We start from the raw sequence: 10,145 nt of genomic DNA, 5'->3' as shown, positions 1-10,145 counted from the left end.
TTCCTGTTCCAGCTCTGACTGTAAACAGGCATCCTTCTTGAGGTCTAGCCAGTGGCCCATTTTGCATTTTTGTGCTTTTTCATTGGTGAGTTTTGCTGTTTGCAAAGGCCCCCAAGTGTAGTGCTGAGGAGCTATCTAGTGTCCCCAGGTGCAAGAAGGCTGGGATGTGCCTCCAGAAGCAAATACTCTCCGATGAGCTTTGTTCAGACGTGAGTTCTAGGGCTGGTGGCCGTGAGTTCACCGTTAACAAATCGGCAGCATGTATATTAAACAAGGTGTCTTGAAATGCACAGAAAACAAGGTTATGTATTGATTACTTGACCAAAATGTGACTAGTGGCTTACAAAAACCTACCTGTGTCTCCGCGAGGAATACAGTATTTCCTAATTCAGTTTTCACGCTACTTTACAAGAGGTAACTACCGCAATTCATGAGTATCCACCGTTTGTGTCTACCACACAGCGGAGGAAAAGGGACGCACAGAACAGAACAGCTTGGTGGTTAAGAGAGCAGGCTCTGGGTTGGAATCCCAGCTGTGAATTTAGCCGCCTCCTGCTTCGGTTTTCCTCTCTGTGAAATGGCCACGCAACCAGGGCTTCCCACTGAGCTGGGGGAGGACTAAATGAGATACTGTACATCAGGTGTTGGTGAGAAGGTCCTCGAAGTATAAACGGTAGCTGTTACTATTATTACTGTTATGCGCAATGATGGAGGGGCGGGACCCGGTCTCCTCTGTGATTCGGAATCCCGGCTCAGGCACTCGCTGAGCCTCAGTTTCTCCCTCTGTAGAATGGGAGTGGTGGCAGCGCCCCCTGCCCTCCAGGATTTCACCCGCTTGCTGGGTGTGCGTCCGTCCCTGGCTCCTGCGAGCCACAGAGACCCACAGTCAGAATGGAGACTACAGACGGCCCGGACAGCGTGGTGTTTTATTTCCTGGAGGGAGGACGCCCGCGTGGCCTCCAGGCACCAGCGAGTTTTGACACAAATGACTTGAAGGCACTGGTTTCCGTCCAGCCCCTACCCCTTGCCTTGCCCATCACGGCCCGGGGGGCAGGAGACCCATCACCAAGCAGACCGCTCCCAGCCCCTCCTCCAGGGCTGCTGCTCCGCTGGGTGGCGGAGGGTCCATAATGCCTTGCGCCGCCAAGGCTCCCAAGATTCAATGCGGTGGGCAGCTGCCGGTCCGGGGCTGTCAGGCAGGGGACTCTTCCCTGGGGCCGGTGAGGGGCTAAGAGACGCTAGGGGGCAGGCGGGCAGCTGCCGTCTTCTCCACCACGAAGCCGTAGTTGTACTGGGGGGTGGGGAGTGGGGTGAGCAGAGAGCGCAGAGCGAAGGAGGAGCCACTGGGGTGCCGGAGAAATGGTGGGGCAGGGGGATCTGGAGCCCTCGAGGTGGGTTATAGCTGGGAGAGAAGAGGGACCCAGGGGAGACTGGGGGGGCTGCACCCCCCCAACCCCACCCCCTCCCCTGCACCCACCTCCTCCTCAATGTCCGCCAGTGACTTGATGGTCAGATCAGCGAAGGCAGAGAAGGCCTGGCAGGCAAGGGGCATGTCAGTCTCGGGCAGGGACCCCAACGTGGAACCCCCGTTCCCTCGTCTGAAAGGAGGGCCCCCTCAATATTTGCCTGAATGTCCACTCCCCTTTCCTGCCACCATCTCTCGCCCCCAGCATCCAGCTGCTCCTCCTGACTCCCCCATTCCAGGAGACCCTCCCGCCCCCTTGCCTTGGCCTCCAGCCTCCTCTCACCCAGGAACTCCCCTCTGTGCTGAGGTGCTGGTTACACAGATGATGCTCCCTGATTCCTGTTGCCTAGAAACGCAGTGGGGAGGGGCGGACCCGGACTCACCAGGGGACCACAGCTCTTGCCCTCGAATCGGGGGTGCAGCGTGAAGGGAACCCCATCCATGGCTGAGGAAAGCAGGTGGGGGGAAGGAGCTGAGGCCCAGGAGACTTGAGGCCGGCCTGCTCCCCACCCTGAGAAGCCCATCCTGGAGGTCTCGGCTTTTCCCAGTCTTGACAGAATGGGGGAAAGCCCAGGCCTGGTCCAACCCTGCCCTTGCACCTTCCTGGCTGTACAATCGCAGGCCAGTCTAGCCCCACCCCCACCCCTGTGCCTCAATTTCCCTGCTCTGTGCTCACCTGAGATGCCGTAGAGGTTGGAGGCCTCGTAGATGGAGTCGCTCCTCCGAAGTGTAGACGCCCGAGAGCCCAGCCTCGAGAGCGTCCGCTCCGGGAAGCCACCCTTGCTGGCGGAGGCAGGATGACCCAAGTCAGAGGCCTGATAGCCACCGCCCCCCGCCCCATGGTCGCTCCCATCCCTGAGCCCGAGGACTCACCTGGGCTGGCCAGGTGGGTCCAGGGAGAGGTCTCTCATGTCTCGGCTGAGAGCTCGGGGCTTGGGCACTGGCCGCGGGGCCTTGGCCTTCTTGCACCAGATGGCGAAGCCCCCCATGTCCCTAGAGGAGGAGGAAAAGAGAGAAGGGGCTCTGGCCCAGTGTGCAGCCAGGGCTGAGAAGAGCTGCCAGGGGAAGGCAGGCCTCCGGTGACCTCACATCTCAGCCCACACGCGCGGCAACATACTAACTAGTATGATGGGTGCAGTCACCATACCGGGTGCTTCAGACACACCAACTCATTTGGTTCTCACCATCACCCTAGGAGATCGGTACAACTGTCCCCACCTTAACATGTGGAAACTGAGGCACAGAGAGGTGGCAGAAGGGACGGAAGGACTCATGGGGGTCCCTGAGGGTCAGAGGGGTAGGTATGGGGGTTGGGAGGCCAAGGAAGGAGGGCTGGGGGGTGGCCCTACCCTACTCGCAGGTATCCAGGCACCGTCTTGGTTTTCCCACTCAGCCGGACGTCAAAGACAGCTGTGTCCGCGACCCCCAAGGGCACCAGCTTCACACACATGCGTTTCTTCTTGGACACGGAGGCCTCTGGGAGTGAGGGACAGGGGAATGAGAAAAGGGGAGAAGCAGGAAAGGGGTCCAAAGATGGCTCCAGGAGAATGCTCGCCAAGGTGCTGTTTAAGGCAGCCGTCTGGATGGAGCTGGGTCAGCGGTTACATCATGAACGGTAAAGCCATAGGAGGGGAATCCATGAAGCTTTTAGGAGCCACTGGGGCAGGCTCATCTTTGGTGACATGGAGGAGCATTCATGGGGCGGCCATGGGCGCCACAGTGAGGGTGGGTAGCTGTGGGATCAGACAGAACTGGACACCCATCCTGGCCCTCCAAACACACTTTCCCTCAGCCCTCTAATCCCGAGGTCAGCAAACTACAACCTATGAGCCAAATCCGTTTTTGTCTGGCTCATGAGCAAAGCATGGCTTTTACACTTTTAAAGGGGTATATATTATATATATGCAACAGAAACCATCTGGGCTGGAAAGCCTAACATATTTACTACCTGGCCCTTTACAGGAAGAGTTTGCCAAGTCCAGTACCAGTAGATATATGCTGAGAGCCAAATATAAATGACAAGACATGGAGAGGGCATGAGAGGCAGGGACAGCCTGATGGTTAGAAAGCAGAGCAGTCGGGGCTGGGAGGGCAGCTCCAGGGTAACCGGAGCCCGTGTGCAAAAGCGTGGAAGTGGAAAATAGAACTGCGCGTGGATCAGCTTAGCTACAGTGTAAGAAGAAGGCGTAGTAGTAACAGTAATAAAACAGGTCGCATTGACTGAACACTTACTCTAGAACAGAGACTGTACCAATGGCACATTTTTACGCAGGGTGGGGTACATCGTCCCGCCCTAGATCAGGCCTCTGAGTCCTCAGCCAACACTGTCATTACCCAGTGCATCAAGGGGGCGGCCAAAATTCAAAAATCGCATGCCTGTGGTCCCTCCATTCCTTTCCTGGACCCTCCCCGCAGAGACGCGAACGTGCCCCACCCCACTCCCGCCTTCGACAGGGGACTCACTGGAGTCCAGGGGGTCGCAGACCGGGGAGAATCCCGGCGGAAGGGGGCTCTTGTCCACCAGGACCTGGATATCGACCACCACGTTCTCCTGTGGATTCTGGCGGGGGGGGGGGGGGAGGGGATACATCGAGAATCACTCAGCAGCAGGGACCGTGTGCCTAGCATAGAGCTCAGCGAATGGACAAAGGGGAGTGGGAGGACCCCGGGGACTCCGAAGGTGAGGGCCCCTTACCTCTAGGCTGCCCAAAGGATTGAGACACAGGAAGTAGCCGGATTTCTGCCCGAAAGTCTTGCCGAAGCTGGCGGGCGCCCCCTCCACGGTGCAGGAGATCTACAGCGCGGATGCGGGTCAGCGCCAGGCTCTTACCCGGCCGCAGCCGACTCTGCCCCCATTCAACCCCCGGCCCCTGGTGTCGCCGCCTCTCTCCCTGTTCGTCCCTGGTCCCCTGACATTGCTCACCGCACTGAACCCCCGCGGCGGGGGCCCCAAGGCCGACGACCAGGCCAAACCAGCCAACGGGGCCGCGTCGGCCCCGGACCCCGGATCCATCCTCCAAGCCAAGCACCGAAGGCGGGGGACGGCCTCTGACCTCCTAGCCGCAGCCGGACTTCGGAGTTCGGGCAAGAGTCTGAACTACAACTCCCAGACGGCCTTGCAGGACCGGGGGCCCGGAAGCACCGTATGAGCGTGCCGGGGAAGCCGCCGGCCAAATGCGTAGGGACAAGCAGCCACACCCTTCATGCCCACCCTCCCCGCCCCACAACCCCCCAACCCCACGGTGGGCCTTTGAGCGACGTTTGCGGAAAACTGTCTCGCTTTCTTCTCACGCCCAGTAACTTCTGCCGGAAATGTCTCGCTAGCTGCAAACCAAAACTACATTCCCCAGAATTCCTTGCGGTATCAGCCTCTACTCCAGAGATACGGTCGGTGTTTCACGGAAATTGGGGGGAGAAATATGAAAAACTCGCAATTCTAGCTCCAGGAGGTCATCCGAAAGGACACTTACATGTGTTATGCTGCGATTAGTTTAACGAAAAATACGGACCAACTTGAGCCATGAAATCTTGGTGTAACTTGAGGAATTATTCACAGATACAATTAGTTTTTTTAAAATGTTATAAAAGTATTTAGCATGGCTACATGCTTTTACACGCCTCAGGGGGAAATATGGAAAACTAGGGAAGAGAATATTATCTACTCCTGTATATTTTCCAATTTTTTACAATATCCTGGGTTAGCCCACTGCCTGTTTTTTGTACCACCTGTGAGAAAAAAAAATGGTTTTTATATTTGTGATGAAATAAAATTGTTTTTAAGGCAGGACAAAAAAACTTTTAACATAAAATTCTCTCTGCCGTTTGGGCCACTACCTGCTCCCCTTTAGCGTGCGTTGTGCATCTGCATTATACGTTAACTAGATATCCTTAACACAGTCGTGCCTGCTTGAAAGAAAAGAGCTTCCGGCGCCAGGAAGGTAGCTCCTTAGGAAATAACATTTCTTTCTCAATCCTGTAACGGGTCATGATAACCCACTACTCACCTTGTATGTGCAGATCTGGACTACGTAAACTGTCAAAACTTTGACTCAAAAACTATACAACTGTGCTTTGACCTCTAACCGGTGGAACAGTCCTCAGAACTTTCTGAAAGACTTTCTTTCACTTTACAATCTCAAGACTATGGGGTCCTCTTGAAGTACCCCATTATTCCCACTGCTTAGGAGGAATGTTGGTTCCCAACCCCAGGAGTTCCCCAGGTGAAATTTGAAACTGACACCCATACACAGAAGGCAAGGAGAAACCAAAGAAAGAGGCAGACCACTCCGGATTTGTAGGTGGCAGGTTTAACAAACGAGGGAACTTATATACGAGGCTTGTCTCAGGCAGCCACAAGATGAATAGATCTCCACACTGAGATAGGAAAGGGGCAGGGCACAACCTTTAAAAGAATGACGTAGCCATTGAGGACACGACATAAACTGGTTATGATCTCGGAGAGACGGCAGTGAGTGGTCCTGAAGAGAGATCTCAGTTCCTTGCCCAGGACCTGGGTAGCCTGGATGAAAACCAGGAATCCTAGCCACTATACCACCAGGGGCTAGAGACTAGAAGCAAAGGGGCCCTGGCTGTTTCCCCCGTTTGAAAGCAGGAATGTTTCAAGGAGGCAAAAATTGTAAAAACAGGTACAAAGTTTATTATTAGAGACACAGCACCGTGGTGTATGGGAGGGCACACAGAGAAGAAGTTTATTTATTTAAATCAGGCAGAAATACAGAATACACAGAAAGCTAGGCAGAAATACACACCTAGAGAGAAAGGGTATGGGCCACCTCTCTAATGAGGAAGAGGGCAGTAAAGAGCTGATACAAATCCCTTATATAGGACAGTCCTTCCAGGTCTTTGTTTATCTTTGGCCAATTATCTCATTTCTTTTCCCACATCTGACCTGTTCTAGGTCACTCCCCAACATGCGTGCACAACTTTTTGCTAAGATGGATCCCACCGCAAAGGCCTGTGGGTGCATGTCCACACTTATGGGGTGGTGCCCCCTCCCTTTTTGACCCCCAAGGAGCCTTCCTGAGCATGTGCAGACAGGGAAGTTTTCCTTAACCTCAGGAGTTGTCATCTTATCTCTTTACTTCAGCAGAGCTCAGCTTCTGCCACCAGCTTTGTCCTTGGAGTGTCTGGGCGAGAACAAAGCTTCAATTTTACTCCACTTGACAAACACCAGCTGTCCAGCCCAGGGGCCCATCTATCTCCTACCTCAGTTAGAACCAACTAGGTCCAAGATGGCGGAGGAGTCGACTTCCACTAGACCTTGAGCCTCAGTATACACTAATTGTAATACATCAGTAAGCTAAATGTCACACCCACAGGCGCCCTGACAGTTCTGAGGCCTACCGTAAAAGGCCAAAAAGTTGGCGGTGGCCCAATTCCTGGAAATCCCCTCCCCTTCCCCAAAATAGTTGGAATAATCTTCGCACTCATTAACCTATGAAATTACCCACCCCTATAAAAACTGACAACCCCATATCCTGGGGCCTCTTGCCTTCTGAGATGGCCCACACTCTGTCTATGGCATGTGTATCTCCCTGAATAAACCTTCTTTCACTTTACTATGGCTCGCTCTTGAATTCTTTCCTGTGCAAAGCCAAGAACCCACACTTGGTGGCTGTCCCAGGGACTCACCTAAGACCTGGGATGTGACCATCCTCTCATACCCCACTTTCTCTCCTGCAGCAACACTGCTTACCAGAATCTTAAAAGTTTATATAAAGATCTTAACAGGATTCAGTCGCATATACCGTTCAGATTGTCTCAACAACACTTTACTCTCTCAAGGCTGCATCCTTGAAAATGGCTCCCTTTGTGAGAACCGTGGGTGGAACATACATTCCAAGGATGGAGAGGGGGTGAGGGGCCTCTGGTTCCCTGGGTCCACCTCGAGGGTCAACTGGTAGCCACGTCCTCTCAATGACCTCCTCCTGAAACGGAGCAGGACCCTGTAGTCGATCCTTCCCCATGTCCTCAGCCTGCCTTTTGTTTGTGGAAAAATTTTAGTCGAAGAATAAATTTAATCAGAAAAATGAGAAAATGTAGAAACAAAGGAAAACAGTCTAGCAAGATTAAATAATAATAGTTTAGTCACTAAGCATAGTCAAGGACTTTTAGTTCCTTCTCAAGGGCTATAGATAATATTCTGAGCCATATCCTGTGAGATGTCTTGTAGATACCGAACCCCCCCACCAGGTGGAAGAAGTTAACTACATGATGACCAGACTGCAGCCAGGACCTAAGCTGCTCCAATTTACGCAATTCCAAGAACTGGCCTCAAAGAAATGGGAGCAAACCCTGGAGCTGAAGATTAACTGTACTTAAAACAATCAAGATGATGCTGGTCAGACCACCGCATGACCAATTTCAAGAGGACTGTGAGAGCTGACTGTGCAGTTTCTGCCTGTAGCCCCTGCATGCAGGGACCTCAAAGGGAGTTGGCCTTTGGACAGGAGTCCATCCTCCCCGCCCCCCGGTTGCCGGCCTCCAAAATAAAGCAAACTTTCCTTTCCACCAACCTTGTCTCTTTATTGGCTTTTGAGCAGTGAGCAGCCAGACCCCACTCTTGGTTACACTCCAACACTCCGCCCCTCATGACCAGCTCTTACAATTTCACATGGCCCCCTCTTCCACGATAGGCACTGAGTAGTCAGCCAGGGATTGCATTAGCATTGGAGGTGGCTCGTTAGGCGCCTATGTGGCTCTGGAGGCAGATAGCACAGAGGCAACATAGGTACCTGGGAGAGGAAACACAGATTAAGATAAGGATGCCCAAAACAAGTCACAATTTTTCCCACCAAGAGCCGCATTGAGGCAGGAGATAGATGGGCTCCAGGCTGGACATTTACAACTAGCCTTCTGTTTACATTTCCTGAGGCAAGAGGCAGGTGGGCTCCAGGCTAGATATTTACAGCTGGCCTCCCGTTTGTACTTTGAGATGGAAATAAGGGTAACTAGTTGGACTTTGTCTCCTGCGGGCACTTTAAGATAACAGTTAGGGCAGGGACAGAGAGAGGCTATACCCTGTTTAAGTAAAAGATCAAGAGGTTGGCCACTGGGTGGTCCGGCTTGCGCGGAGGCCCTGGGACTCCCGCGGGTTCCCCGGGGAAGCAGCGCAAATTGACAGATGTGCGTGAGGCGGTTCCTGGTCGGCCTCACGTTTTGTACCTGCTACCTGGCTTCTTACCTCACGAACAAGTATGTCCTGTCTGTCTTGAAATTCACCTACCCTACGTTATTCCAAGGGTGGCAGGCTTTAATTGGTGGACTTTTGCTTCCTGTGTCATGGAAACTGGGCTGGGCAGAGATCAACAGCGGTTCAAGATCTGATGTTTTCACATGGCTTCCTGCTTCAGTGCTGTTTGTGGGTATCACCTATGCTGGTTCCAGGGCACTGTCCAGACTGGCCATTCCTATGTTTCTCATTTTGCATAATGTAGCTGAAGTTATCATCTGTGGGCACCGGAAGTGTTTTCAGAAAGAGAAAACATCTCCTGCAAAGATCTGTAGTGCCCCCTTCCTGCTGGCTGCCGCAGGGTGCCTGCTCTTCAGTGACTCCCAGTTTGATCCAGATGCTTATTTCTGGGCTGTAATTCACTTATGCTGCATAGGGGCTTATAAGATACTACAGAAATCCCGGAAACCCAATGCGTTAAGTGACACTGACCAGCAGTACTTAAACTATCTATTCACTGTGGTGCTCCTGGCATATGCATCTCACCCCACAGGGGATCTCCTCAGCGTCCTGGACTTTCTGTTCCTGTGTTTCTATAGATTCCATGGCAGCTACTGTGCCAGTGGATTTTTAGGATTCTTTCTCACGTTCAGCACAGTGAAGCTAAAATGCCTTATGACCCCAGGGCAGTGTGCAGCCTGGATTTTCTTTGCTAAGGGGCTTCCCTGGTGGCGCAGTGGTTAAGAATCCGCCTACCAATGCAGGGGACGCGGGTTCGAGCCCTGGTCTGGGAAGATCTCACCTCCTGTGGAGCAACTAAGCCCGTGTGCCACAGCTACCGAGCCTGTGTTCTAGAGCTCCTGAGCCACAACTACTGAGCCCGCATGCCGCAACTACTGAAGCCCACGCGCCTAGAGCCCGTGCTCTGCAACAAGCCACCACAATGAGAAGCCTGCGCACCGCAACAGAGAGTAGCCCCCGCTCGCCGCAACTAGACAAAAGCCTGCGCGTGACAACGAAGACCCAATGCAAGCCCCAAAAATATAAATAAATAAATAAATAAAACACCAAACAGAAAAAGAACTTGGCCACTTCCCTGGTGGTCCAGTGGTAAAGAATCTGTCTTCCAATGCAGGGGATGCGGGTTCAATCCCTTGTCAGGGAACTAAGATCCCACATATCGCAGGGCAATGAAACCCACACAACACAACTACCGCGCTCGCGCACCTCAACTGGAGAGACCACGTGCCGCAAACTACAGAGCCCACGTGCACGAGAAATAAGCCCGCACACCGCAACAAAAGATCCCACATGCCTCAACGAAGATCCTGCATGCCGCAACTAAGACCCAACGCAGCCAGAAATAAATTAAAAAATAATAAATCTTTAAAAAAAGTAGATCAAGAGGTCACATATTTCCCATCCTTGGGGCAAGAAAGACACTGCACATGCGTTAAAAGGCTCCTTGGGGCGTCAAAAGGCAGGGGA

The 10,145-nt window shown here is 53.0% G+C and overlaps 1 protein-coding gene and 1 pseudogene across 1 annotated transcript; one reads left to right on the top strand and one right to left on the bottom strand.

The window, feature by feature from the left end:
* Positions 1 to 907: 907 nt before the first annotated feature.
* On the bottom strand, positions 908 to 4,637 carry MVB12A (multivesicular body subunit 12A). Its single transcript, XM_067733168.1, has 9 exons — positions 4,389 to 4,637; positions 4,161 to 4,259; positions 3,929 to 4,025; positions 2,815 to 2,941; positions 2,339 to 2,458; positions 2,142 to 2,248; positions 1,849 to 1,910; positions 1,478 to 1,534; positions 908 to 1,291 (listed from the first exon to the last, which is right to left on the bottom strand). Exons 1-9 carry the CDS (start codon positions 4,476 to 4,478, stop codon positions 1,229 to 1,231), a joined length of 822 nt encoding a protein of 273 aa, XP_067589269.1. The 5' UTR covers positions 4,479 to 4,637; the 3' UTR covers positions 908 to 1,228.
* Positions 4,638 to 8,589: 3,952 nt separating this feature from the next.
* LOC137220912 (UDP-N-acetylglucosamine transporter TMEM241 pseudogene) lies at positions 8,590 to 9,401 on the top strand (annotated as a pseudogene).
* Positions 9,402 to 10,145: the final 744 nt, after the last annotated feature.

The sequence above is a fragment of the Pseudorca crassidens genome, chromosome 3, assembly GCF_039906515.1.
Source record: "Pseudorca crassidens isolate mPseCra1 chromosome 3, mPseCra1.hap1, whole genome shotgun sequence".
Classification (NCBI taxonomy): domain Eukaryota; kingdom Metazoa; phylum Chordata; class Mammalia; order Artiodactyla; family Delphinidae; genus Pseudorca; species Pseudorca crassidens.
The sequence above is the reverse complement of the archived record's forward strand: the minus strand, read 5'-3'. Positions and strand labels throughout refer to the sequence as shown.

Coding starts and splice junctions, on each gene's coding strand:
- MVB12A (XM_067733168.1), bottom strand. CDS start 4,478: ATGGATCCGGGGTCCGGGGCCGACGCGGCCCCGTTGGCTGGTTTGGCC. Junction 1,911..2,141: donor CAACCTCTACGGCATCTCAG/GTGAGCACAGAG, acceptor TGCTTTCCTCAG/CCATGGATGGGGTTCCCTTC. Junction 1,292..1,477: donor TGGCGGACATTGAGGAGGAG/GTGGGTGCAGGG, acceptor CCCACCCCCCAG/TACAACTACGGCTTCGTGGT.